This window comes from Saccharomyces eubayanus, chromosome XIII (genome assembly GCF_001298625.1).
Source record: "Saccharomyces eubayanus strain FM1318 chromosome XIII, whole genome shotgun sequence".
NCBI lineage: Eukaryota > Fungi > Ascomycota > Saccharomycetes > Saccharomycetales > Saccharomycetaceae > Saccharomyces > Saccharomyces eubayanus.
Window position 1 is genome coordinate 475,384 of NC_030972.1, and position 26,954 is coordinate 502,337.

Below are 26,954 nucleotides of genomic sequence, written 5' to 3' on the forward strand. Positions count from 1 at the left end.
AAAGTACAGATCCACGTTACTATTGTAAATTGCTTGTTTTTTTGCCTTCACTGTTTTTAAATTATCAGCCACAGTTACTTTAGTCATCTGAAGTGAAGATTGCATACTTTTACTGATTACAATAAATTGCATTAACATAGTCTATACGCATAGGAGAAAACACACAATAGAAATCCACTCGCCAAATGATCAGACAGTCCACACTCAAGAACTTCGCTATTAAGCGTTGCTTCCAACAAATGGCATACCGTAACACACCTGCTATGAGATCAGTCGCCCTCGCGCAACGCTTTTATAGTTCATCTTCCCGTTATTATAGTGCGTCTCCATTGCCAGCTTCCAATAGACCGGAACCAGCCCCAAGTTTCAACGTCGAGCCAGTGGCACAGGTGCCCGAGCCTTCTAAACTGGCCAAGAGACTGCGCACTGAGCCTGACATGGACACATCCTTTGTCGGCTTAACTGGTGGTCAAATATTCAATGAAATGATGTCTAGACATAATGTCGACACTGTATTTGGCTATCCAGGTGGTGCTATCTTGCCTGTGTATGATGCCATCCACAACAGTGACAAATTCACTTTCGTCTTACCAAGACACGAACAAGGTGCTGGCCACATGGCCGAAGGTTATGCCAGAGCCTCTGGTAAACCAGGTGTTGTCTTGGTGACCTCCGGTCCAGGTGCTACTAACGTCATTACTCCAATGGCAGATGCCTTCGCAGACGGTATTCCAATGGTCGTTTTCACAGGGCAAGTGCCAACTAGTGCCATCGGTACCGATGCCTTCCAAGAAGCCGATGTTGTCGGTATTTCCAGATCCTGTACCAAGTGGAATGTCATGGTAAAAACCGTGGAAGAATTGCCATTGCGTATCAACGAAGCTTTTGAAATTGCCACTAGTGGTAGACCAGGTCCCGTCTTGGTTGACTTACCAAAGGACGTCACAGCGGCCATTTTAAGAAACCCAATTCCAACAAAAACAACTTTGCCATCAAATGCGCTAAACCAATTAACTAGTCGTACACAGGATGAGTTCGTTTTGCAAAACATCAATAGAGCAGCAGATTTGATTAATTTGGCAAAGAAGCCTGTTTTATACGTCGGTGCAGGTATTTTAAACCATGCTGATGGTCCAAGATTACTAAAAGAGTTAAGTGACCGTGCACAAATACCCGTTACAACTACTTTGCAAGGTTTGGGTGCTTTCGACCAAGACGATCCAAAATCCCTTGATATGTTAGGTATGCATGGCTGTGCCACTGCTAACTTGGCGGTACAAAATGCGGATTTGCTAATTGCTGTAGGTGCTAGATTCGATGATCGTGTCACCTTGAATATCGCTAAATTTGCACCAGAGGCCCGTCGTGCTGCTGCTGAAGGCAGAGGTGGTATTATTCATTTTGAAGTTAGCCCCAAAAACATAAACAAGGTCGTGGAGACTCAAATAGCGGTGGAAGGTGACGCTACTGGGAATTTGGATAAAATGATGCCAAAAATCTTTCCAGTAAAGGAGAGATCAGAGTGGTTTGGTCAAATAAACGAATGGAAGAAGAAATACCCATACGCTTACATGATGGAAACTCCAGGATCTAAAATAAAACCACAAACAGTCATAACAAAACTATCCAAGATCGCCAACGACACAGGAAGACATGTTATAGTCACAACCGGTGTCGGGCAACATCAAATGTGGGCTGCCCAACACTGGACATGGAAAACCCCACGTACCTTCATCACATCAGGTGGTTTAGGTACAATGGGTTACGGTCTTCCAGCCGCCATCGGCGCTCAAGTCGCTAAACCAGATTCTTTGGTTATTGACATTGATGGTGATGCATCTTTCAACATGACCTTGACCGAATTGAGTTCTGCCGTCCAAGCTGGTACTCCAGTGAAGATCTTGGTTTTGAACAATGAAGAACAAGGTATGGTTACTCAATGGCAATCACTATTTTACGAGAATCGTTATTCTCACACACATCAGTTGAACCCTGATTTCATAAAACTAGCCGACGCTATGGGTCTAAAGGGTTTAAGAGTCAAAAAGCAAGAAGAATTAGATGCTAAATTGAAAGAATTTGTTTCCACAAAGGGCCCTGTCTTGCTTGAAGTGGAAGTTGACAAAAAAGTTCCTGTTTTGCCAATGGTTCCAGCAGGCAAGGGTCTAGATGAGTTCATATACTTTGATCCAGAGGTTGAAAGACAACAAAATGAATTACGTCACAAGCGTACCAATGGTAAGCATTGAAGTCTGAAACACATTCTCCATTAAAAATTTAGACTTAATTATTATTTAACCATGCTTATATAGTACATCCTGTCCTACGACAAACACGTATACTTTTTTAATAAATTTCTTTTTTTAAACTATTCACAACTAGCCTTTAACCATGATGAGTAGCAAGTCACACGTCCGAGTAGGCATTAGCACATCATTAGTGAATACTTCACGCAATGACATGAAGCTTCTTTTCCTCGTCTGACACGATTTCTTCTTTAGTAAATTGTCAAAAATATTTCCGAAAAGGGGCCGCTAAAAAATGCATTCTCTGTTAATATTGATCTACTGCTGTAAATAAATGATAAAACTTTCAGTACAATCTAAGATCGGTGTTCAACGGAAAAGGTCAACGTGCTTATAGACGATGGCAATCTTAAAGAGAGGGGCTAGAAAGAAAGTTCATCAGGAACCAGCCAAACGTTCTGCTAATATCAAGAAAGCCACTTTCGATTCTTCGAAGAAGAAAGAAGTTGGTGTGTCTGATTTGACACTTTTATCTAAAATATCTGATGAAGCCATCAATGAGAATTTGAAAAAAAGATTTCAGAATGCCACGATCTACACCTATATTGGTCACGTGTTGATTAGTGTCAATCCATTCAGAGATCTTGGAATATATACAGATGCTATTATGGATGAATATAAGGGTAAGAATAGGTTAGAAGTTCCACCGCATGTATTCGCAATTGCAGAATCAATGTATTACAACATGAAATCTTATAATGAAAATCAATGTGTTATTATTTCAGGTGAATCAGGTGCCGGAAAAACTGAAGCGGCTAAGAGAATCATGCAATATATTGCAGCTGCTTCAAGCGCTCACACAGAATCAATTGGGAAGATCAAGGACATGGTTTTGGCTACCAATCCTTTGTTGGAATCCTTCGGCTGTGCAAAGACCTTGAGGAACAATAACTCTTCAAGACATGGTAAGTATCTGGAAATTAAGTTTAACAATCAATTTGAACCATGTGCAGGTAATATTACAAATTATTTGTTGGAAAAGCAAAGAGTCGTGAGCCAAATTAAAAATGAAAGAAACTTTCACATATTTTATCAGTTCACCAAAGGTGCTTCCGACGCTTATAGGCAAACTTTTGGTGTGCAAAAACCAGAACAATATGTTTACACAGCGGCTGCCGGATGTATATCAGCTGATACAATTGATGATTTGCAAGATTATCAAGAAACACTAAAGGCTATGAAGGTCATCGGTCTCGGACAAGAAGAACAAGATCAAATATTCAGAATGTTGGCGGCAATCCTTTGGATTGGTAATATATCTTTTATTGAAAATGAAGAGGGAAACGCACAAGTCAGAGATACTTCTGTAACTGATTTTGTTGCTTATTTACTACAAATAGATGGTCAATTATTGGTCAAGTCACTAGTTGAGAGAATTATGGAAACCAATCACGGTATGAAAAGAGGATCTGTGTACCACGTTCCATTAAATATCGTTCAAGCAGATGCGGTGAGAGATGCTTTAGCAAAAGCTATTTACAATAACCTATTTGACTGGATTGTTGGCAGAGTTAACAAATCTTTACAAGCGTTTCCTGGAGCTGAAAAATCCATTGGTATTCTTGATATTTATGGTTTTGAAATTTTCGAACATAACTCTTTCGAGCAAATTTGTATCAACTATGTTAACGAAAAGCTACAACAAATTTTTATCCAATTGACATTGAAATCTGAACAAGAAACTTATGAAAGAGAAAAAATTCAGTGGACTCCAATCAAATACTTCGATAATAAGGTTGTTTGTGATTTGATTGAGGCCAGAAGACCTCCCGGTATTTTTGCCGCAATGAATGATTCTGTTGCAACAGCACATGCTGATTCCAATGCAGCTGATCAAGCTTTTGCTCAACGTTTAAACCTGTTCACAACAAATCCACATTTTGAATTAAGATCTAGCAAGTTTGTGATTAAGCACTATGCCGGTGACGTCACATATGATATCGATGGTATCACAGATAAAAACAAAGACCAATTACAAAAAGACTTGGTAGAACTACTTGGTACTACCACTAATACATTTGTAGCCACAATTTTCCCAGATAACGTTGATAAAGAGTCTAAAAGAAGACCACCGACAGCAGGCGATAAAATTATAAAAAGTGCAAATGAGTTAGTTGAAACTTTGTCAAAAGCACAGCCTTCTTACATCAGAACAATTAAGCCAAACGAAACGAAATCCCCTAATGATTATGATGACCGCCAAGTCCTTCACCAGATCAAATACTTAGGTTTGCAAGAGAACGTACGTATCAGAAGAGCGGGCTTCGCATATAGGCAAGTATTTGAAAAGTTCGTAGAAAGATTTTATTTATTATCTCCGCACTGTTCTTACGCCGGTGACTATACATGGCAAGGTGATACGTTAGACGCTGTTAAATACATTTTACAAGACTCGTCCATTCCACAGCAAGAATATCAATTAGGTGTTACAAGCGTCTTTATCAAAACACCTGAAACCCTATTTGCTTTGGAGCATATGAGGGACAAATACTGGTATAATATGGCTGCCAGAATTCAGCGTGCTTGGAGAAGGTTTCTACAAAGGAGAATTGATGCCGCTATTAAGATTCAACGTACTATCAGAGAAAGAAAAGAAGGCAATAAGTATGAAAAACTTCGTGATTATGGTACGAAAGTCCTGGGTGGAAGGAAGGAAAGAAGATCCATGTCTTTGTTAGGTTACAGAGCCTTCATGGGTGATTACCTATCGTGCAATGAATCCAAATCCAAAGGTGCGTACATAAAAAGGCAAGTAGGTATTAAAGAGAGGATTGTTTTTTCTATACACGGTGAAGCCTTGCATACAAAGTTTGGCCGTTCTGCACAAAGATTAAAAAAGTCCTTCTTACTATCTCCAACCACATTTTACATTGTAGGCCAGACTTTAGTTCAGAATGCTATGACTTATACCCAAGATTATAAAATTGACGTACGGAGTATTCAAGCGGTCAGTTTGACGAATTTACAGGACGGATGGATCGGTATTAACATGACCAACTCGGCTCAACCTGACCCATTGATCAACACGTATTTCAAAACAGAACTAATAACACATCTAAAAAAACTTAACGATAAAATTCAGGTTAAAATAGGCCCAACACTTGAGTACCAAAAGAAACCTGGAAAATTACATTTAGTTAAATGCCAAGTCAGTGAATCAGCTCCCAAATATAGCGACATATATAAATCTAGCACTATATCTGTTCGTCGTGGTAACCCCCCAAATTCTCAAGTACATAAAAAACCGAGAAATAAGAGCTCAATTTCTCCAGTGTATCGTACTAGTCCCTCGGAATCAACGAAAAGAACTGCCTCGAGAGTTCCCGCACAAGCCCAACGAGTTCCTACTGCTCCAACTTCGAGAAACTCCAAAAAACCTGCTCCACCGCCACCGGGAATGCAGAGCAGAGGTAATGTGAAAAGCTCCGGTTCAGCTCCTGCTCCAACTCAGAGAAGTACTGCTGCACCTGCTGCTATAGTTCAAACCAATAGGCAGACCAGCGTGCCTCCCCCACCTCCTCCACCTCCACCGGCTTCAAAACCAAAGGAACCTATGTTTGAGGCAGCCTATGACTTTCCGGGTTCAGGCTCACCATCTGAGCTACCTTTGAAGAAAGGCGATGTAGTTTACATTACAAGGGAAGAGCCAAGCGGATGGTCTCTCGGAAAACTTTTGGACGGTTCTAAAGAAGGTTGGGTCCCATCGGCATATATGAAACCACATTCTGGGAGTAGCAGTGGAGCCGTACCTCTCCCCCCACAGAATGTAATTTCTCCTCAGCCTGTTCAAAATACTGAACAGCAGAACAATGGCACTCCAACAAGTGTTTCCCCAGCAGCTAACCAAGCAAGTTTTGGTGATGGTTTGGCTAATGCACTAGCTGCGAGAGCAAACAAAATGAGACTAGAGAGCGATGGGGAGGAAGGTGCTGATGATGACGAGGAGGAAGACGATTGGTAGTCTACAGTAGTAGTAGACGTTTAATATATAAGAGCAAATAAAATAATTTTGTATTTAATAAGAATTGATATATTTTGAGTGAAATGTAAAGTTCCCAAATAAAGCAGTTACTGTATATAAAAAAATGACAGTACCAGGTCAGATAAAACATACCTCAAAATAGTGAAGAGCAGCAAGCGCAAATGCCACTAATTAGCACTACTAGGGCTGACAGAGAGAGATATTGGCGAAGCCCCCATTTGTTGTCACCATTTCTATCAAACCAAGGTTTTCTTTCCAAGGCAAAACGAAGTAATTTCTCTTTTCTTTCATTGTTTGGAGGATATCTCATAGAGAGAGTAAAGTCATTCCAATATGGCTGGTTAAAAATTGTTCTTTCGTGGCTAAAAGCATCAAATCCATGAAATCCACCATACTTACCATAACCGGAATTGCCTATTCCACCAAACGGAGCGTCAGTAATAGCTACATGAACTACGGTATCACCGATAACACAACCACCAGACCTCAAGCGTGTCAAGATATGGTTGATTTCCGTTTGATTATCAGAGAATATGTATTGAACTAATGGAGTGTCATGCTTTTTCAATATCTCGTTAATTGTCTCATCAAGATTGTCGTACTCGATAATAGGTAGAACAGGTGCAAAATTTTCCTGTTTCATCAAAGGGTCATTCCAATCAATGTCGTAAACTACAGTAGGTGGTACAACATGTAAGCTTGCGGCATCTGAGCCAATAGAACTTTTCACTGGTGAAATCTTGGTTCCTCTTGTTGAGTTCAATTTCTCCATAGTATTTTCATAAGCGTCTTTGTGAATCATGCGAGTGAAATCTGTCTCAGTACTGAAATCTGGATAGAATTCATTCAATACAGACTCGCACTCCTTAACGACTTCTAGATACATAGATTTGTGAACTAACAAATAATCTGGGGAAACGCAAATTTGCCCAGAATTTCCAAAGGCACCGCAGAAAATCCTCTTTATAGCAGTCTTTATGTTACTGGCTTTGAAATTTTCGGTAATAAAGGTCGGTGATTTACCGCCCAATTCGAGTACACAAGGAGTTAAGCTTTTTCCAGCTTTTTCAGCGACTATTGAACCGACACGGGGAGAACCTGTATAAAAGATCATGTCAAATTTTCCACAATCTAGCAACCTCGTAGTTTCGTCTTTACCACCCTGAACTACCTCAATTAATCCGCGTGGAAAACCTGCAGTTGTTAACAATTTTTCCATGGTAATGGCAGTGCGTGGTGTTAATTCACTGGGTTTCAAAACGATGGCATTACCTGCAGAAAGAGCAGCAGCTAAGGGAGATAACGCTAAAAGTACAGGGAAATTAAATGGAGCAATAACCAAGACACTACCCCTCGAGATCTTTTCCACAATTATTTTGCCGAACATGAATGGAGGCGAACAGTCAGACACCTTTCTGGGCTTCATCATTTTAGGCAAAATTTCTATTAGATGAAGTATATCGTTCAAAAGTTTTGTTGTTTCATTTGCAACCGATTCTAGCTTAGTCCGGTGAAAGTCTTGATACATGGCATCAATCAGTTCCTCTTCGTGGTCTTTCACGGCATAATAGAGCTTTTTCAATTGGAGCTGCCTAAACTGTAGATCTTTCTTTCTTGGGTCACTTTCATGGGACAGTTTTAGTTGTTTGTCGAAGAAGCAATCCTTGGAGGCTTGGATTTTTTGATCTATTTCAGATAGGTCCGTGTAACGCAAAATTTTGCAATCAGTGTTGGACATTTTGGCTCTAAGGTTTATTCTATATTCAATTGCTTTACTATACCCTCCTATTACAAGTGGTCGCACGTTATTGTTTTCCCTTAAACTCACGTTATTTTTTTATTCTCGAGATCCGAAGGTCAAAAACGAAAATCAAGAAAAATGAGCATTTTGGCCCAATTGAGCTCAATGGAACAAATAGTCATATCGGCTACACCGATCTTCGTACCGATCACCTGATATGAAATGTTTGAACGATGTAAAAAATTTTGAACCGATTGAATCTTCAGTTCACTTGAATTGTCTATTTAGCTGAATATACCTGTGAGGCAGCATGAAATGCACGTCAAAATGGTATATGTCTATTGTTATAAAATGCTTATATAAATTATGCTGCATCATTGAACGCTTGGAATTATTATATTTTCAATTTGACGTTTTGTTAGCGTTCAGTGACATGGTCGTTTTCTGGGGTACTAGTACTGGTATTTGGTACTCCGTTTAGTTGTTGTAGCGATAGTCTAGCTTCTCTTTCTTCCAATAAAAATATCCTTCTTGGCTTACCTCTTCTTTTTAGAGTCAACGAATAATCTTCAAGTTTGTCCATTCTTTTGGAAAAATACTCGTATAATTGAGACATCGATAATCGACAATGGTGACCCTTGAATGTATTATTGCCTAATCGAATATTCTCTACCWCTTTTATAGCTTGGTTCCTATTTATTTTATTACCAGGCAATGACAAACCATATTTGCTTGGATCTTCTTTTATATCTATTATTCTTTTGATGATGGTCATCCTCTTGGTAAAAAGAGTTCTTTCTTTGGCTGATCGTCTCCAAGTGGAACCGTACCTTCTTTCAAGGGAAAGTACTGATGGTTGTCCAGGCAAGCCTTCGAAATATTCACGAGCTGCATCTGTGACATTTTGAATTGCACGATTTAGTCTATAAGACGTTCCGACGTTTCTGTCGCTGTTCCTACCTTCATTCCCGTTTTCAATGTCATGGTCCTGTTGACTGTTGTTATCGTTGGTGTTATGAATGATACTCGGGTTATTGAGAGCAACGCCCTCATCATTAACGCTACCATCACTTTGACCTTCATCGTATTCTCCAGCTTCAAAGTCAGCTAGTCCTGGTTCAGGTTTTACACGAGGATCACCGGCCAGTATGCTTGCGTGCATGCTGTATTCTTGCCAATTCGTTAGTCTTGAGTGAGCCTGATGAGATTGCGTGCTAGTTGACGGATTTCCAATACGAGCAGCTTCCTGAGGAGTAACATTTTCTCCAGTGTGATCTATAAATCGTATTCTTTCCCCGGTCATAATCCCCACTACCTCTTTGAAGACCTCTTTCAACGCAGAAACATCCTCGACATACTTGTTGATGTCTTTGAATCCCTTTTCTAATTTTTTTTGGTTTTCTAGGAAAAAAAGCTCTTGTTCCTTTTTCATTAAACAGATTTCTTCCTTTAGGTTCGAATTCTGCTCTTCCATCCTGGTCAGCTGCGATATAAGAAATGCGTTGAAATTGGTTTCAGGAGGCTCCTTCGGCCTTCCAGAATCTGATCTAGTTGTGGAATCTGTTGCCGATGCTGATGCTGATGTATGTGTTATTGAAGGTTGAACGGGGCCTGTCGGTCTGAAAAGGGGATTGATGTTTCGGCCTGGTACCATGTATCTATTTAGCACAGCATGTCTTGATGCACCTGCTGGACTTGTTGCTGCAGCCTGGTGCCTTGGATCATGATGTCTACGTTCAGAGTCCCTGTCTGAATCATCCTCATCTAATGAGCTATATCCACCAAAATTTTCTTCATAATTATATTCTCGAGCGGGCATGTTTAGTTGATATAGAAGGCTCAGATCGTATTTCCTGACACCACGCGATACTATTCCCTGCCACGACACTAGCTTGGGCTGTTAAATACTCTAGGTTTGTGATTTCTTTTGCACACTCGTTGATGTTTCAGTTTAAATACGCCTTCCTTTTTTTCTTTTTCACTACTATTAAACTCATTTTCGTTCATTCAACGTAAGTAGGAGTGAATTTCAATGGTATATTTTCATATGAATGTGATATGTATGTGATATGTAAACATTTATATCTAAATGTCCCGGCTTCTGTGGGCTTATTTGGACTGAGAAGGGTCCAGTATTACAGATAGTAAATCTAGCTGCTCCTCCATTTTTTCAGTATCTTGACCTAGGGCCTTCTTGTTAACGTTAATGGGTAGTAGTCTTGTTCCAACGTTTTCGTCCAAGAGCTTTATTTCCTTGCGCAACTGCGTAGTTGATTTGTCTAGTAATTCGTAAAACTGTTTTACATGATTCTCAAATTGCGGTTTTACAGATTCATTACCACGTTTCAATTCACCAAATATGAAAGTCACCTGCGACGCCTCTTGCAACATAGAGCACAGTTGACTTTCCACTTCATTTAACGACTTCAAACGCTCCTGCACATATGGTGGCTGCATGGCTGTGTTTCCTCGTCTCTTCTCACTGTCCATAATGGCATGTTTGCACCGTGGTCTATTTTGATCCAACAACCTCTTCTCTGATTAGCGCGAAGAGATAATTGATTCTTTTCCAACGCAAGTAATGAAAAAAGTCGAAAAGGTATCAAAATGAGACGATGTATGATCTCCGAACAAGAGTGTCTATCTACTTTGATCACTTTCAGAAAATAAAACGAGCATTATAATCGTCTCTGTGGCAAGAAAAAAATACACAAAACTATAATAGAAAATGAAGAAATAAACTTGTCTGTAATTACACCTTTCCAGAACATTTCATAGTGAATTTTCTGGTTGATCTTAGATGCTATAGTCTTATTCACATAAAAACTTGAAGCCCTTATGAAACCTTGGTTCATTCGGGTTTTTTCTTAGTGGAATATTGATTGAAAAATTGAACCCAAAAAAATCAAGATGGTGTTTAATGAAAAGGTATCAAACACACCAGTAAAGGATTATATTGCTATTGGGTGTTCTTAGTTTGTTCACTGCACCGAAATGGCTATCGAGTTGGGACTTTCCCGTATTACCAGGCTATTAGAGCATTTGGGCAATCCTCAAAAGTCACTGAGAGTGTTGCACGTAGCAGGAACGAACGGCAAAGGGTCGGTTTGTAGTTATCTATCCTCTATATTGCAACAGAAACCGTACCAAATTGGAAAATTTACCACCCCGCACTTGGTCCATGTTACGGATTCCATTACGATCAATAACAAGCCGATCCCGCTGGATCAATATCGAGATATTAGGCTGCAACTAGAAGCTTTAAACAATACACACTCTTTGAAATGCACGGAATTCGAATTGCTAACGTGTACCGCATTCAAATATTTTTATGATGTCAAATGTCAATGGTGTGTTATAGAAGTAGGCCTTGGCGGTAGACTGGATGCGACCAATGCTATTCCTGGTTCAAATAAAGCATGCTGTGGTATCACAAAAATCGGTTTAGACCATGAGAGCTTTTTAGGAAATACGTTGGCTGAAATTTCCAAAGAAAAGGCTGGTATAATTACAGAGGGAGTGCCCTTTACTGTAGTTGATGGAACCAATGATAAAAGTGTCATAAGTGTCGTGGAAGACAAGTGTAAAGTTTTGGGGTCGAGACTTTACGTTACCGATCCCAAACTTAATGGAAATATCATTGACACGAAGGCATGGGGTGTCTTCAACTTATCTGAGCTGCCCCTAAACGGAGAATACCAGATCTTCAACCTTAGAGTGGCTATAGGTATGTTGGATTACTTGCAGATAAACGGGCTTATTGATATTAGTAAAGACGAAGTGGCTGCGAGACTAACGGAAGTGGACTGGCCAGGTAGGTTACATCGTATGGATTACTGTTATGACCCATTGAGTAAGAAGACATTGCCCATACTAATGGATGGCGCTCATAACGGCTCGGCAGCAATAGAATTGGCCAAATACCTAAGAAAAGAATACGGAGACCAAGCTCTGACCTTTGTCATGGCTGTAACCGCCGGCAAAAACTTAGAGCCACTGTGCCAGCCTTTGTTGCGACCAATAGATCGACTTATCCTTACACAGTTTAATAACGTGGAAGGCATGCCCTGGATTCATGCCACCGAACCTGACGAGATTAAAGATTTTATCTTGACTAAAGGATATACAGAGAACGTGACAATTGAAGGTAATTTGCATCAGGTACTACCTTCTCTGGCTCTTACAACAGAGGATCAAAGACGACCAATTGTTGTATGCGGGTCATTGTATTTATGTGGAGAATTGTTACGTATCCATAAAAATCATTCGAAAGAGTAAATAAAGTAGCGAAAGAACAACACTATATAAAATATTGATAGAAAAAAAGGTTTTTATATAATCACTTCTTCAGTTCTTTCTTGCCTCTAAAATTTTTTTGATTTCCTAGCATATCCACTATATTTCTCTTCCTTTTTGTTCCCTTGTCCTTTGATGATTTATTCTTTTTTTCCTTATTTACTCGATCGCCTATACTTGTTTCGTCTGCTGGAATTGTTCTCTCGTGCTCTTCCTTTTTAGCATATTTTAAATATTCCTTTCCTTCTTGATTATCTTCGCTTTTCACTGCTTCAGCATTATCTTTAGCATCATTAATCTCTCCTTCATTATCAGTTTTAAACCCAGTGCCTTTTTTTTCTGTCTTCACACTAAACATGTCTGTATCTTCTTTAAAAATCGGTTTAATTAACCGTTCTCCGGTGTTGCTAGTCTTCCCCACATCGTCTGTGACTTGATAAAATTGTAACTTTGATTCATCGTACTCCGGCTTCAATAGCTTTAGCAACTCTTCAGTACTCCACTCCGTCTTAGTCACATCCATCCAAGCATCCCAACTCTTGGTGCCAGGTTCCAGAACGCAGGGCATTCTTTCATGCAGCCATTCTAACTCTTCGGGTCCTCCTGCTGTAACTATGGTAAATGTATACAGATCTTCTTTTTCCAAGTAATCATACATTCCTGCTACAAACATCAACTTACCATCTCTTCTTGAAATAAAATAAGGGGTCTTCTTCTTTCCAACAGTTTTCCATTCAAAATATCCGCTCATTAGTACGGCACACCGTTTTTTCTCACAAGGTCTCATCCACATCTTGCTTTCCTGTAGATTCTCTAAACGGGCGTTGAAGGTACGATACGTCTTAAACTGCGAAACATCTTTGGTCCAAAAGGGAACTAGGCCCCATCTCATAAATTGAATGGCTTTGGTATCGGAACGGTATACTGCGGAGTATTTGGTGGGTGCAATATTGTAAGAAGCTTCGAAAATGTCGTGATTGTCAACAGCCTGATTTGGAGTGATCTCCTCGTCTTGTGAACGTCGATCATTCGATGAGGTGTCCTTGCGTGTATTCACGGGTATATTCCATTCCTCTAACAATCTAAACAAATCCCCGCTATCGTAAGCAAGGGCAAACCGGCCGCACATGTTGGATTGCAGCTAGTTGGTCCAGACATTGAATTGTTTTGCTGGAGCGAACTGGTCATCCCCTTAGTTGCTCTCTTTAAATTTGGTCCCGTCAAATCCAGGATTTTTCTGGGGTTTCGGCCTTGTAAAAATGCTTTTGCACAATATCAACATTTTTACAAATGAGTAGACCCATTCCAATTAGTCATAGAGGATCAAGGGCAAGGCAAAGTATCTCATCCAAGGGACTGGAAATTAAAAGGTCAACGTTTTTCTGCTATGCTTCTACGAAAAATGCATTTGTCGCAAAGGTTAAACAAGAGACAATTATTTGCCTTGAACCTTTCAGCGTGGCCAACGAAACCTTCTCATATACGCCTCCTACATGACATAAGACCGCAAACATCGAAATTCAATGCGCAACAGCCGGACTCGGTACCTGGGTTCCCAGCTGGCACACCTCCTCGACCACCAATAACACCCCAATCTAGCCCCGCCAAGAATAATCGTGGCTTGATGTATTCTTTCATTGGCATTTCTATGGTAGGTTTGATGCTCTGGTACAAAAGTAAATCTAAGAAACAGAAGATACCGATCTTAGCGMAAAGTGTCTGGAAAGAAGCCATATGGCAAGAAAGTGACAGAATGGACTATAACTATAATGAATCGTTAAGGCGATATATCGAAACTTTGGAGGCGTGTGATCGCTTTCATATGGATCCGTTATCGGACGATTATACAAGAATAGAGCTAAAGATCGCTGAAATGTACGAAAAGCTAAATATGCTTGACGAGGCACAAAGCATATATCAAGAATTATTAAGCCGGTTTTTCGAAGCACTGAACGTTCCTGGTAAAATTGATGAAAGTGAGAGAGGCGAAGTTTTAAGAAAAGACTTGAGAATTTTGATCAAATCGTTAGAAATCAATAAGGATATAGAAAGTGGCAAGAAAAGATTGCTGCAGCATTTGCTGTTAGCTCAGGAAGAGATTCTAAGCAAATCCCCTGAGCTAAAGGAATTTTTTGAGAAAAGGAAAAAGAAGCTCTCTATGATAAAGGATATCAATAGAGACCCCAATGACGATTTTAAAACATATGTCAGTGAAGAAAACATCAAGTTTGATGACCAAGGTTATATGATTTTGGACCTGGAAAAAAATAGCAGCGCTTGGGAACCCTTCAAGGAAGAATTTTTCACCGCTAGAGATTTATACACAGCTTACTGTTTGTCATCAAAGGACATAACTGCAGCTCTAAGTTGTAAGATAACAAGTGTGGAATGGATGGTTATGGCAGATATGCCGCCAGGACAAATATTACTGTCGCAAGCAAACTTGGGGTCACTATTCTATCTTCAGGCAGAAAAGCTGGAAGCTGATTTAAATCATCTAGAACAAAAGAGAAAGACAGAGCCTGATCAGGAATTAGACATGGGAACATACATCAAAGCCTTGCGATTTGTACGCAAAAATCGGGACTTGTGTTTAGAGAGAGCACATAAATGTTACGATAGCGTCATTAGCTTTGCTAAAAGAAACAGGAAGATTAGATTCCACGTCAAGGACCAACTCGATCCGTCGGTCGCGCAATCAATTGCTTTATCTACCTACGGAATGGGCGTTTTGAGTTTACATGAAGGTGTTTTGGCTAAGGCAGAAAAACTGTTTAAAGATTCAATCACGATGGCCAAAGAAACTGATTTTAATGAACTCTTGGCTGAAGCGGAAAGAGAGTTACAAAAGACAAGCGTATTGAAAGCGGCCAAGAAAGAAGAATCTTAATTGATACCACAGTAAAAATAAGGAGACGAGCCTGACAAAAATGATAAATACCTTAACTGTACATAAGTATATATTGTAGTAAACGGAAACCATGTTTTATTTCACCTCGCGATGAATTGTTTTCATTACTTCAAAATCTATGACGATTATTATTATACATTACAAATATAGAAATTATTTTCTTTATTTTTACCATTTTAAACATGACCTATAACTAAAATATACGTATAAAAGAACAACAAAATGTGCTTATATACTATTCTTAGTTAGCAGTCATAACTTGCCAAACTCTGATGACGTTGTCGGTGTAACCGGCAAACAAAGTTTGACCGTCAGCAGACCAAGCCAAAGAAACGGCATGTGGTTCAGCGGCCTTGCTGTAACCAGCAAATTCTGGTCTCAAGTCATCGACCAAGTATTGTGGGTCCAAAGAGAAGACCTTGATACCGGTGGCAGTAGCGGCAGCTAACCAGTATCTGTTTGGAGAGAAAGCCAAAGAGAAGACTTCGTCTTGAGCAGACAAAGTGTACATAGCCTTCTTAGCAGCCAAGTTCCACAACATAATTTCACCGTCCTTACCAGCAGAAGCAATCAAAGTTCCGTCTGGGGAAGCAGTCAAAGTGTTGATGTTAGAGTTGTGACCAATGAAGTCAGCTTCAATTTGGAATTGGTTTAAGTTCCAAGCCTGTATTAATGATTGTTAGTAATAAATACTTTGGTTAAAACACTGTAAATTTCAACTTCTTGAGTGAAAAAAAGTAATGCGTATTTGAGCTATTCATCAGAGATCTTGGTGATAATTAGTATGTCTCATTCGAAACGCGAAGTTCCGTCTGAAGTAGCAAATATGTTATTACATCATTTGAATAATGTACTCAAATCCACAATCCTTTTCCTTCACTGTTTTGTTATCTTAATTTACCATGGAAAAAAATAGAAAAAAAAATATCACATACCTTAACCATCTTGTCGTTACCGGCAGAGATGATGGTGACAGAGTCATCGTCAGCCTTTTCGTTTGGAACAACTCTGACTTGGGAAACCCAGTCGTTGTGACCCAACAAAGTAGCCAAACATTGACCCTTGATAGTCCAGACCTTGATGGTCTTGTCACGGGAACCAGAGATGATCATGGAAGCCTTCTTGTCAATGTCAACGGACATAACATCGGACTTGTGACCGACGAATCTTTGGTAAGTTTCACCGGTAGCAACATCCCATAATCTCAAGGTCTTGTCCCAAGAAGCAGACAAAGCGTAAGCACCGTCAGCAGTCAAAGTACAGTCTTGAACGATGTGACTGTGACCCTTGAAAGATCTAACTGGGACACCGAATTTTTGGTCGTCACCAGTCAACTTCCAGGAGATCAAAGTCTTATCACGGGAAGCGGACAACAATAAGTTTGGTTGACCAGCAGAAGTAGCCAAGGATGTGACCCATCCGTTGTGACCTTCTAAGGTACCTCTCAATACTAAAACTTCGTTAGATGCCATTTTTCACTTTATTTACTTTTGTTTTATTCAATTGAGATATGTAAAAAATAAAGAGAAAATAAGAAAAAGGATTCCAAGGAGAAATATTCTTAAATACAAATGATGGAGAAGGATATATTTAAATGAAAGAATGGGCCAGTGTCTGGAAAGTGGTCTTAATCATCTGAGAAAAAAAGTTGCGTGGATGAAATTTTTTTCAACAAACGTTCTGAGATTTTCGCTGTAGCGGTGCAATTTCTCTAAGAAATTTTCAGAACGGCCAAAAATGAAGACAGCATAACATCCGTACCTTGTCAGTAATAGTTTAGGTGGTTGGTATAGCGCATATAGACATATTGATGGGAGATCATGGGTGAGTATATACTGTTATCGCCGGTTCAATTGTGCTGCGGCTTTGGCCCTGCTACTTCAATCAGTTTGGAGTTATAGGCCTTATTTTTGATATGAAGTCTCCACCAGCCTTCACAGTAAGCAAGGCTATAGGTTTTGAACGCACCAACTTGGTACAATCTTGCCCTGTTCAAGAAGTCAATATTGCAGTTGCATGTACTTGATATCACTTTTTGCTGAGTATGTGGTCTTCCGAATTTTCATTCCCCTAATCTTTCCCATATATACTTGGTCTTATAATAGTCACTCAAGTTGTCATCCAAGGGTAAAACGTCTATATTACCGTCATTCTTCCTATTGATAAGGACTTGATTATTCTCTAAATCTAATATTACCCCTAGCGATCTGTACAGTTTTAGTTTTAGAATGTTTTCGTTTGCCTCTGGAGTGATGGTATTTTGATCTTCCAGCTCGGATTCGATCATCTTTGGATTTATTTCGGAACCGTCTGCCGTAGATACAATTTCGCTATCTTTAATGTACATTTTCATCTTTTCATCCAACTCACTACGAAGAGAAACGATATTTCGTTCTAGCCCGTCCAAATCCTTAAGTAGACTAACCAGCTCTTCTTTGCTGCCAAACTCATTGCCTACTTCATTAGTATATTCCAAATCGCCTTCCAACTTAGCGATGTTTATCCTCTCTGTGTTCAGCTTTTTGCCCGACTCAGATACTTTAAAGTTTTCTGAAGTAATTCTTGCTTCACTTTCATCTCTTATGACATCAAGATCGTGGCGGATTCTTTTCATGGCATCAATATCCTGCTGTATATTAAAGCTTTCTCTCACCTCTTTCAGAAATTCGGCAGGACTCTCGAGCATGTTTTCCTTTTGTGACATTGGCTTCTTTTGTGACGTTATTTTTTGTTGGTCCTCTGTGTGTTCTGATCCGTCTGTATTAAAGATTAAAGACACTATAGCAATCTTAAAGACCTCATTGTTTGTTTACGTTTCATTTTGGCGTCATTCCCTGCGGCCGGGTAGTACTGCCAAAAAAAGCGGCGGTAATTATAAACATGCTACACTACATAAACTAATCTCATCAAAGCACCAAGATAAATGTGTTCTGAGGGAGAGGACTATAAAATGTGCCTCGGAGTACGGCTTCCCTACTCTCGTTTTATTGGGCCAGTAAATAGGTGCCCAAGACCAGCGTACCAGCTAAAACGACAGATCCTGTTTTGACAACCGCGGGATTGGTTAGCTCGTAGCCCATATCCCAGACGAGATGTCTAATTCCGTTACCAAAGTGGAACGCAAACAAGTATCCTGCTGATCCTTTAAGTAGCCATTGGGACCATTTGGGTAGCTTTTCATGGTACCACTTATTTAGGTCTTGAAAGGATGTCTGCATCCCCAATAGTGTCGTAACACCCAGAGTAATGGTGAAAGCGTAAAATCCGAGAGCTAATAAGACACCGGATATACGATGCAAGGAAGAGAGGTACCAACTCATTTCAGGCTCGTAAATGGTCAGATGTGGGGATATTGGTCTTTGTTTTCTCTGGGATACTAAAAGCTCCTCTTCACGATTGCCCGACCGAAGGTCTAATTTGGATACACAACCAGCATGGAAATATCTTGTGTTATCCCTGAAGATTTGACTGTGCAAAAAGAATGGAGAAGAAATTTTTGGCACAAGTAGACTCGGTTTATTGAACCTGAGTAAAAAAGAGGGTATTTTTTGAACTGTCACTTTCATGGTTTTTTGTACAACAATATTGGAACTTCTAGCAAGTCGTCGTTGCGGTAGTAGAAATGGGATCCTTGACTAAACAAATGTTACAGTTTTATTTGCCGCTATTTGGCCTTTTCGTCAGTCTTGTTCAGTGACAAAACCGGTATCCCTAATCCCTTTTTTTGCTTGTGAGTCGTCAGTGTATCTTTGATGGAAACGCTGAGAGATAGAACACCTGTGCCGCTTCTACAATGGCAAATACACTGAGATGTTAATGTAAGAGCGGTCGGTACAGTTCCGTTTTTCTTTTTTCTCCATACATTCAGAAAGATTGTGGTGTCTTGTAAAACTTCTTGTAAGCATAACGTATGGAACACGTTCTAGGCTGCATATTTCAGTAGTAACCTTCGGAAGACAATAGAACCGTTTTTTTAAACATATAAATATCACCATTAAGATTGAAAAGAATTATTTGTTGGAACCGAGTAATAGACCTTTTTACTACTTTTAGTAACTAAAATTAAAAAAAAGGCCTGTACAAACAGTTCGCTAAGATACCCTCCGTCGCCAGGGAATGAGTAATTTAACAACCCCTTTCTGGTGAATTGTAATTAAATCTCTTGAAATGGGTTTCCGTAGTTGACATGCAGTTACACAGCCACTAGTCAGTCCTAGTTTGTGGACTAGGGTGAACTTTAGAAGAAAAACTTCAACAAATAAGCGGTTGTTTGGCCGAGCGGTCTAAGGCGCCTGATTCAAGAAAAACATCTTGACCGCAGTTAACTGTGGGAATACTCAGGTATCGTAAGATGCAAGAGTTCGAATCTCTTAGCAACCATTATTTTTTTCCTTTTCTGGTATTTTTGATGCCGCCCCTTTAAGGAATCATTATCGATCACGGCTATGAAGCCAATTATATAAGCGGTGCCAAAAGGTATTAGCAAACACATATAATCAAAAAATACTGGTCTGCCTGAGACGAACTTTAAAAAGCATTGCTTCATTCTCTGACGGGATTCACTACTTTCGATAATAGAATATTTTCTGCTCGTAATTATATTTGATAAACGATTTGCGCTTTTGAAGTAAGTTTTTTGTTGATTTAGTCTTTTTTGTTCCTCTATGAAAATTATGCTGAGAATATGAACTCTTCAAATTCTTCTGACAATGTCTTCATGAGCTCGTTTAGCTATTTGAATCAAACATCACAGGGTATAATACCAGGAAATTCTACCTTCGCAAACACTATCAACTTCCCGTATAGGCTGGGCCTATCCTTTGTAGGGGCTGTGAGTTTACAATACGATCAAACCGTCAAGTCTGAAGAAATCCCTCCTACCCTAAGATCTGTTTTTGATACGGTAGGCTTCTTCTTCTGTCCATATGCCATTTTTTGCTTCATAATTGCCATTGTTCTCAACAGATTCGTGGTGTACTATGCCGTTCTCACGAACGGTGCCAGACGCACTGTGCCAACGTGGTTGATCAACGTTTTCCACGTCTCAGCAGTCGCTGTGTTAGCCTTTGTATCATTGGGGCCACTCATATTGGGTAAAGATTATAGCATCTTGGGCAGCCCTTTGTTTGCCCCAGACAAAATACTACAGTATATATTCTACGCATTCGCCTATTCTTATTGCGTTGAAACTATTTTTACCATTATGCGTAACTCTAGCCCGCTGGAGGGTACCGACTATTCTTTGTTTGAACTATCGATCCAGTTTTACACAATGACGAGAAATGACATTACATTAATTGGTTCACCCGATCACATTATAGACTATTCAATGGCTATTTCAAGCAGAATAATAATCCATCTAGTAGAAATATTCAGGATCAGAAATTACCGCTTGCTTTTCAGTACTATCCTGAACCTCTGTCATATTTATTACTTGGGTATAAGAGTCAAGCAAGATGGATGGAAAAGCCTTCCATTTTCAGTAAAATTTAGACATTTCCCAAAAATATTCGCGATCTGCATTATTTGCATTTCTTTGATAATCTTTGAACTATCATGCTTAATTAGGTGGAATCCATTTGGAAAGTCTAACAATGCCTGTGAGCTTTTACAGTTTTACCCACTCAGTAGAAACTGGAAAAAGTATTTGAATTACACAGGCGAAGAAGATTTTTCAGGTATGGCCACCAAGTTTGCCCTGTTATTATGTTCTGGAACTGAACTGATGGAAAAGGGTATACGGAGAGAGCTTCCTGCTGTGAACATTCCGGATAATGTTAATGAAAGATTCTATATCAGCGGCTATTTAAACGAACTTACGCAATCAGGCAAAGATGACAAAACCTCTGACTTCCTGAAGCGGGGATCATCAATATCAAAGCCAAGGTTCTTCTTGATGCTACCAAACTTCATATTATATATAATGAAGAAGTTGGTTGGTCAGTTATTCTTTGTCTTCAAAAATAAATGGTTTACCGACGAAGACGACGACACCTCTTATAACGAGCCATTCAAAGTGCCGAATACAGCTGAGAAGAACCATGTGAATAACGCCAAAATTGACAGCAGCGACCACGACGAAGATTTCGAATTACTCAACACTAACAACGAGGACCTCTCTGGAGATTACGAACCTTCTGAAATTGAGTCACTCTGGGATTCCGATGACGAGAATTTGGAAGAAGAAACCCTTATCTGCAAAGAGACACATGACGCCCTGTTGGATTTGTTTTCTCCTGAGGAAACTGAAACTCCTGTAGATTATGATTGGATCGTTTCAACTAGTCATATCCTTCAACAAAAACTACTATCGAATAAAACTTCAACAAGAGCATTCCTCTCAGGTTCCACACTAAATGGAATTAGCGAACCGTCCGGTGAAGACTGTGACTTTGATCTATCTTGTGCAGTGTGCAAAGTCAATGAGAGAAATACAATACTATGGCCTTGTCGATGCTTTGCCCTGTGCGAAGATTGTAGAATTTCTTTAGGTTTACGTGGATTTAGCACTTGCGTGTGTTGTAGGGGTAAAGTCCATGGATACTGTAAGGTTCATCCAATTTCAAGCCATACGTAAGATAATATACAGTTTACACGGCCTTTGAAGGACAGTCATATAAGCATACCACCACAACTGTCACGTTCAGAGCTTGCGTCCAGATACTGAATTTTTAAGCATCTTCTAGAGAGCAATTTAGTATTTTCTTTTTGTTTTCTAAAAATTTTTCAAGTGCAAATTATATTTAACATTTTGTATCATTAGTATATATAAACCTGTCAGAGGCGGTTATATCATTAGAGAGAGAAAGAATAAACTATACATCGATCGGTGCTCATTCTATTTTATGGTCCATAAAACTCAACTATACTGTCAACTAGTGGTGGAACAAACGAATTGGATTTTCAACGTAAACCAAATCAAATGAATCGGCAGCTGAAAAGACGACTTTGTCCATGACTGAGCCAGATGGAGCAGCAATGTATTTGACACCAGATTTGACGGCTCTGTAAACGTTATCAGGGAATGGGAAAAACGCATCTGAGGATAGCGATACATTGGTTAATTTACTCGACCAATCTTTTCTTTCTTCTGGAGTAAATGGTTTTGGAAGTTCTTCAAACTTAGATTCATATTCAGATTTTTCTGGTTCTTCAGTTGGAATCTGACCAGTTACGAATAAATCAATAGCGTTTGATTTTTCTGGTCTTTTCACACCTTTAGCCCATTTGATTTCCAAAACTCTTGGATGTTGTCTGAACCACCAATTATCGGCCTTCTCACCAGCCAATCTTGTACAGTGGATTCTGGATTGTTGACCAGCACCCAATCCGACAACCATACCATTTCTTGCGTAACATACTGAGTTGGATTGAGTATATTTCAAAGCGATGGTAGCAACTGTCAAGTCAATTACCGCCTGCTCGGTTAGGTTTTTGTTTTGGGAAACAATTTCTTTGAAAGTAGATTGATTGATTATAGCGTCATTTCTCTTTTGTTCCAAAGTAACACCGTATACTTGTCTCCTTTCGACAGAGCCTGGAACATAGTTTGGATCGATCTGTAGAACACAGTACTTACCACCCTTCTTCTTGGACAAAATGGCTAAAGCTTCAGGTTCATAACCAGGGGCAATGACACCGTCGGAGACCTCCCTTGAGATAATCTTGGCGGTTGGTACATCAACTATATTGGAAAGAGCGATCCAGTCACCGAATGAAGACATTCTATCAGCACCACGAGCTCTTGCGTAGGCACATGCCAATGGAGACAAATTTTCAATGTCAGCGACAAAATAAACTTGCTTTTCCACATCAGACAATGGGATACCTACGGCGGCACCAGCTGGTGAAACGTGCTTGAAAGAGGCTGCAGCTGGCAAATTCAACGAAGCAGATAACTCTTTGACTAATGGCCATGAGTTTAGAGCATCTAACAAATTAATGTATCCTGGGGAGCCACATAGCACTTTGAAAGGCAAGCTATCTTGTTCGCTGACGTAGGCTTGAGCTGGCTTTTGATGTGGGTTGGCACCGTAACGTAAAGTGATCTGGGCTTGCCCTTCAGAGTATTGCTTTCTGAAAAAATCAGAAATTGCTGCATCGTAATCAGCTGTGTGTTCGAAAGCTTTCAAAGCTAGTCTGTTCTTCAAGTCTTGGGAAATTTCACCGTTGTTGGATAGCTCACCCAGAAATTCGGAGTAGTCCTTTGGATCGGATAATATAGTGACTCTAGTGTGGTTCTTGGCCGCAGCTCTTAATAGAGTGACACCACCAATGTCAATTTCCTCGACAGCTTCGGGAATAGTCACACCCACCTTGGCAACAGTTTCCTTGAAAGGATACAAGTTACAGACAACGAAGTCGACTTTTTCGATGTGTTGTTCCTTTAAGTCTTTCTCATCGCTATCGATGTTTCTGGCAAGGATACCACCGTGAACGGCTGGATGCAAAGTCTTCACTCTACCGCCCAACATTTCTGGGGCGTGTGTGATAGCGGACACGTCTTCAATGGGGAAGCCTGCATCACGAATCATACGAGCAGTTCCACCAGAAGCGAGGATACGAACGTTCTTTTCGATTAGACCTCTGGCCAAATCAAGTAGACCTGTCTTGTCGTAGACTGATAGGATTGCAGTTTTTGTGTAGTTGGCCATATTTGATGATGATATGTGCTTGATTGTCTAATTAGAACAACTATAATCGTATATAATCGTGCTTATTAAGTAGCGTAATACTGAAGATTCAATCAAGTTTACGTTTATATACATAGAACAAGCGTGATGCTCCAATGGAATATTACCGAGTTATGAAAGAGGAGTCAGTTCATTTTTGGGTATTCCGCGATACCTTGCAGGGCTCTTCTTATGAATTACACTGACTTCTGCAGTGACATGACTTGGCATGATTAATATCGTTCCCGTTGGAAAAGAAAGAGTCAAAAAACTACACATCTTTCAGCTTACCCGCGCACCTAAGAGTGGAAAACTAGGAAATATCGAAAACGGAAAGGTGATGTGAATGGATGGATTGAAGGAATGTATTTATGTACTAATATTGAAGTATATAGGGCTCTAATTAGTTTATTTTCTGTATCTCCATAGGGACAAAGTGTTATGCTTCTTCCAGGTCTTTCTTCTACCGGCCTTGGTGTTGTTGAATCTGTGACCCTTGTTGATACCTCTGGATTTCTTACCAGTGGCAGTCAAACCTCTGGCTTCACGGTGTTTGTGAACTGGGTTACAGATCCAGTTGTAACGGGCATCTCTTCTGATAGCCTTGTGTTGAGGGTCGACCAAGATAACTTCGAAGTACTTGTAAGTAGAATCTTGGTTAACCCAGTAAGAGTTCAAGACTCTCAAGTTAGCGGCACGACGGCCGACTCTTTCTTCAGCGGTAGCTCTCAAGGATCTTTGGTATTTCAATTCGTTGACACCTTGGTTAGTTGGCTTACCGTAGGTGGCACCTTTTGGAACAGGTCTCTTTCTGTTACCACGTCTAACCCTGACACGGTAAATCACGAAACCTTGCTTGGCCTTGTAACCTAGTCTTCTAGCTTTGTCTGGTCTAGTTGGTCTAGCGGCTCTGTGAATGACGTTCTTTTGTCTGTATTCCCAGACTCTGACTCTTTGCAAGAATCTCAAAACATCGGATTGCTTCTTTCTTTGCAGCTCTTCTAAATACTTGTAGGCACCCATTTTTCGTGTGGTTGTTTACGATTGTGTTTGTGTTTGCTTATGTTTGACGTTAAAGAATAAGATCTTTTTACAGGTTGAAATATATTCAATTGCTTAAGTAAATGAAGGACATCTGAAAAAAAAAAAGACGAAGAAAATGTAACGGTTCAGAAAAAAAATAAAAACGAAGGAAAAACAGAAAACCGCCGGGTAACAATCAAAAAATAAAAACTAGGTATAGCAATAACAATTTAGTCTATGAAAGGATAAAGCGGTGCGACAAAAAATGAAAGAGCGCCTACTCCTCCCCCCAGCTCAGGCAACTCTGCGTCAATACCAAGATGGTACCACAGGCCAACAAGACTGTCTTAGTAGTCACTCCTTCCAAAAGAAAGACCCAAGCACAATGGCGCACAATGTGTTTCCTGATCGGACCTGATTTGAATTGATCTGACCTGATCTGTGCGTGTGCTCTCTGCTGCACACACAGGGGCTGCGGAAGAGGCGGTGCCGCCACGGACCGGCAGCCCAGCAGCCCAACAGCTCAGCAGCCCACAACCCAGCCCGGTCTCCCTCCTGCAGCAGCCACCGGGCTGGGCTGGATTTAGCCTCGACGATGGTGGCCAGAACCCCCCTTCCTGGGCTGCATGGAGGCAACGCGTCGCTGCGTTCCGGAACACGAAGATTGCGAAACACGCCTCCGAGTTGACGTAGTACAGGATGCTTGCTGTATTGCCCGATGCGGAAACCATACTGCCATATTGGTAAAAAACATCATGGCGGGTCTATTCTATTTTTKGCTCATGGAGTCTCGAGCGTGGAACAGTTAAAAAAAGTATATAAACAATCAGAATACAGTTACGGATAGCAGATCAGTTAGTTCTGTAATAGATTGTTCTTTTGGTGTTTCATTTTCAGATCTCAGCAATAACCACCAAATAAAAACCACCACATACACACAATCTTCAAAAATGGCCAGCTCTTCATCCGTTTCCTCTTCCTCTGTCCAGACCAACAGTGCTCTAGTCAACAACAGTGCCGTAGCTGCCTCTTCTGTCTCTGCCAGTGCTAGTGCCAGCGCCAACTCCTCCGGTAACAGCACTACCTCTTCCAAGAACGCCGCCCCAGGTATGGTTGCCAACCCAGTCTCCTGGAAGTACGGTGCCGTCATGGCTGCCATCGCCGCCGGCTCTTTCGTCCTAGGTGCCGGTATCTAAGAATTTTCGGAGCTGTGTTTTTCCTCTCAACCTTCTGCTGCTGTTGTACTATAAAATTAGGAATGATGGATAGACAGGAATAGTACATAATAATAATAATAATAATAATAATAAAAATAATAATATCATAACCGAGCACATCCTCTGCGTCTGGCTATATTGAAAAAAAAGCACAAATGGCTGGTTTTGTATATACCGGACCTATGGGCCGTTAGCATGTTTCCTATATACGTTATTTTTAATGTACTATTATTTATAATTAATACATTGTTTAAAACGATCAAAAAGTAATATTTTCTTTGTTTTACACTTTTACCCGGCCATCGCTTGCTGCCTTGATGCTCGAGTGGAGGAAAATTGTAGAAAAGGTCTTCTCTTTTGGCATATAGATGAAACAAAGATCTTTCATAGCTCGGTTCAGAAAACTGCAAGCAAGGTACATTGAAACACCGTTGAGAATGGCTAGTTTTTTCGTCAAGTTATGGGAGAGTGTGTTTGAACCAGGGACCACCCCACAGTTGGTCATCGCCACACACGCTTCTTTCGTTGCATTGCTGTTGACCTTGATGTGGCTTATTTACGCCACGCACGGCAACATCCACTTCTACGTTCTGTTCGGCATTTCTCTTTTGCTCTGGATCACTGTTATCTGGTTCATTAGCGAACTATCCTTGGTCAAGTTGAAAGATAACGATGAACTGGATAAAGTTGCCAACGAAAAGAACGAAACCGAAGCAACGAACGACACTGATAACAAGCAAGAAAGCGGGAACACCACTGGCAGTTCCAGACCCGCTCAAACGCATTCCAGGTCGAGAAAGGCATAG

At 40.3% G+C, this 26,954-nt stretch overlaps 15 protein-coding genes and 1 non-coding gene across 16 annotated transcripts; 7 read left to right on the forward strand and 9 right to left on the reverse strand.

The window, feature by feature from the left end:
• Nucleotides 1-185: 185 nt before the first annotated feature.
• Nucleotides 186-2,249, forward strand: ILV2 (acetolactate synthase catalytic subunit; the record flags this gene model as incomplete). Its single annotated transcript, XM_018367230.1, has 1 exon — nt 186-2,249. The coding sequence occupies one exon, from the start codon at nt 186-188 to the stop codon at nt 2,247-2,249; it is 2,064 nt and encodes a 687-aa protein (XP_018220164.1).
• A 397-nt stretch (nt 2,250-2,646) lies between these two features.
• MYO5 (myosin 5) lies at nt 2,647-6,267 on the forward strand (the record flags this gene model as incomplete). Its single annotated transcript, XM_018367231.1, has 1 exon — nt 2,647-6,267. The coding sequence occupies one exon, from the start codon at nt 2,647-2,649 to the stop codon at nt 6,265-6,267; it is 3,621 nt and encodes a 1,206-aa protein (XP_018220165.1).
• A 154-nt stretch (nt 6,268-6,421) lies between these two features.
• HFD1 (hexadecenal dehydrogenase) lies at nt 6,422-8,026 on the reverse strand (the record flags this gene model as incomplete). Its single annotated transcript, XM_018367232.1, has 1 exon — nt 6,422-8,026. One exon carries the CDS (start codon nt 8,024-8,026, stop codon nt 6,422-6,424), a length of 1,605 nt encoding a protein of 534 aa, XP_018220166.1.
• A 421-nt stretch (nt 8,027-8,447) lies between these two features.
• On the reverse strand, nt 8,448-9,848 carry EUC1 (Euc1p; the record flags this gene model as incomplete). The annotated part of the gene is made up of 1 exon (XM_018367233.1): nt 8,448-9,848. One exon carries the CDS (start codon nt 9,846-9,848, stop codon nt 8,448-8,450), a length of 1,401 nt encoding a protein of 466 aa, XP_018220167.1.
• A 290-nt stretch (nt 9,849-10,138) lies between these two features.
• MED11 (Med11p) lies at nt 10,139-10,519 on the reverse strand (the record flags this gene model as incomplete). The annotated part of the gene is made up of 1 exon (XM_018367234.1): nt 10,139-10,519. One exon carries the CDS (start codon nt 10,517-10,519, stop codon nt 10,139-10,141), a length of 381 nt encoding a protein of 126 aa, XP_018220168.1.
• Nucleotides 10,520-11,023: 504 nt separating this feature from the next.
• FOL3 (dihydrofolate synthase) lies at nt 11,024-12,307 on the forward strand (the record flags this gene model as incomplete). Its single annotated transcript, XM_018367235.1, has 1 exon — nt 11,024-12,307. The coding sequence occupies one exon, from the start codon at nt 11,024-11,026 to the stop codon at nt 12,305-12,307; it is 1,284 nt and encodes a 427-aa protein (XP_018220169.1).
• A 61-nt stretch (nt 12,308-12,368) lies between these two features.
• On the reverse strand, nt 12,369-13,454 carry DI49_4203 (putative peptide hydrolase; the record flags this gene model as incomplete). The annotated part of the gene is made up of 1 exon (XM_018367236.1): nt 12,369-13,454. One exon carries the CDS (start codon nt 13,452-13,454, stop codon nt 12,369-12,371), a length of 1,086 nt encoding a protein of 361 aa, XP_018220170.1.
• Nucleotides 13,455-15,477: 2,023 nt separating this feature from the next.
• On the reverse strand, nt 15,478-16,708 carry ASC1 (40S ribosomal protein RACK1; the record flags this gene model as incomplete). Its single annotated transcript, XM_018367237.1, has 2 exons — nt 15,478-15,900; nt 16,172-16,708. 2 exons carry the CDS (start codon nt 16,706-16,708, stop codon nt 15,478-15,480), a joined length of 960 nt encoding a protein of 319 aa, XP_018220171.1.
• A 590-nt stretch (nt 16,709-17,298) lies between these two features.
• Nucleotides 17,299-17,940, reverse strand: SPC24 (kinetochore-associated Ndc80 complex subunit SPC24; the record flags this gene model as incomplete). The annotated part of the gene is made up of 1 exon (XM_018367238.1): nt 17,299-17,940. The coding sequence occupies one exon, from the start codon at nt 17,938-17,940 to the stop codon at nt 17,299-17,301; it is 642 nt and encodes a 213-aa protein (XP_018220172.1).
• A 280-nt stretch (nt 17,941-18,220) lies between these two features.
• SHH3 lies at nt 18,221-18,802 on the reverse strand (the record flags this gene model as incomplete). Its single annotated transcript, XM_018367239.1, has 1 exon — nt 18,221-18,802. One exon carries the CDS (start codon nt 18,800-18,802, stop codon nt 18,221-18,223), a length of 582 nt encoding a protein of 193 aa, XP_018220173.1.
• Nucleotides 18,803-19,500: 698 nt separating this feature from the next.
• On the forward strand, nt 19,501-19,616 carry DI49_4207. Its single transcript has 2 exons — nt 19,501-19,539; nt 19,572-19,616. It is a non-coding gene; the product is annotated as a tRNA-Leu (tRNA).
• A 304-nt stretch (nt 19,617-19,920) lies between these two features.
• On the forward strand, nt 19,921-21,813 carry ASI1 (putative ubiquitin-protein ligase ASI1; the record flags this gene model as incomplete). The annotated part of the gene is made up of 1 exon (XM_018367240.1): nt 19,921-21,813. The coding sequence occupies one exon, from the start codon at nt 19,921-19,923 to the stop codon at nt 21,811-21,813; it is 1,893 nt and encodes a 630-aa protein (XP_018220174.1).
• A 298-nt stretch (nt 21,814-22,111) lies between these two features.
• On the reverse strand, nt 22,112-23,890 carry ADE17 (bifunctional phosphoribosylaminoimidazolecarboxamide formyltransferase/IMP cyclohydrolase ADE17; the record flags this gene model as incomplete). Its single annotated transcript, XM_018367241.1, has 1 exon — nt 22,112-23,890. The coding sequence occupies one exon, from the start codon at nt 23,888-23,890 to the stop codon at nt 22,112-22,114; it is 1,779 nt and encodes a 592-aa protein (XP_018220175.1).
• A 426-nt stretch (nt 23,891-24,316) lies between these two features.
• RPL15B (60S ribosomal protein eL15) lies at nt 24,317-24,931 on the reverse strand (the record flags this gene model as incomplete). Its single annotated transcript, XM_018367242.1, has 1 exon — nt 24,317-24,931. One exon carries the CDS (start codon nt 24,929-24,931, stop codon nt 24,317-24,319), a length of 615 nt encoding a protein of 204 aa, XP_018220176.1.
• Nucleotides 24,932-25,881: 950 nt separating this feature from the next.
• NCW1 (Ncw1p) lies at nt 25,882-26,127 on the forward strand (the record flags this gene model as incomplete). Its single annotated transcript, XM_018367243.1, has 1 exon — nt 25,882-26,127. One exon carries the CDS (start codon nt 25,882-25,884, stop codon nt 26,125-26,127), a length of 246 nt encoding a protein of 81 aa, XP_018220177.1.
• A 389-nt stretch (nt 26,128-26,516) lies between these two features.
• PKR1 (Pkr1p) lies at nt 26,517-26,954 on the forward strand (the record flags this gene model as incomplete). Its single annotated transcript, XM_018367244.1, has 1 exon — nt 26,517-26,954. The coding sequence occupies one exon, from the start codon at nt 26,517-26,519 to the stop codon at nt 26,952-26,954; it is 438 nt and encodes a 145-aa protein (XP_018220178.1).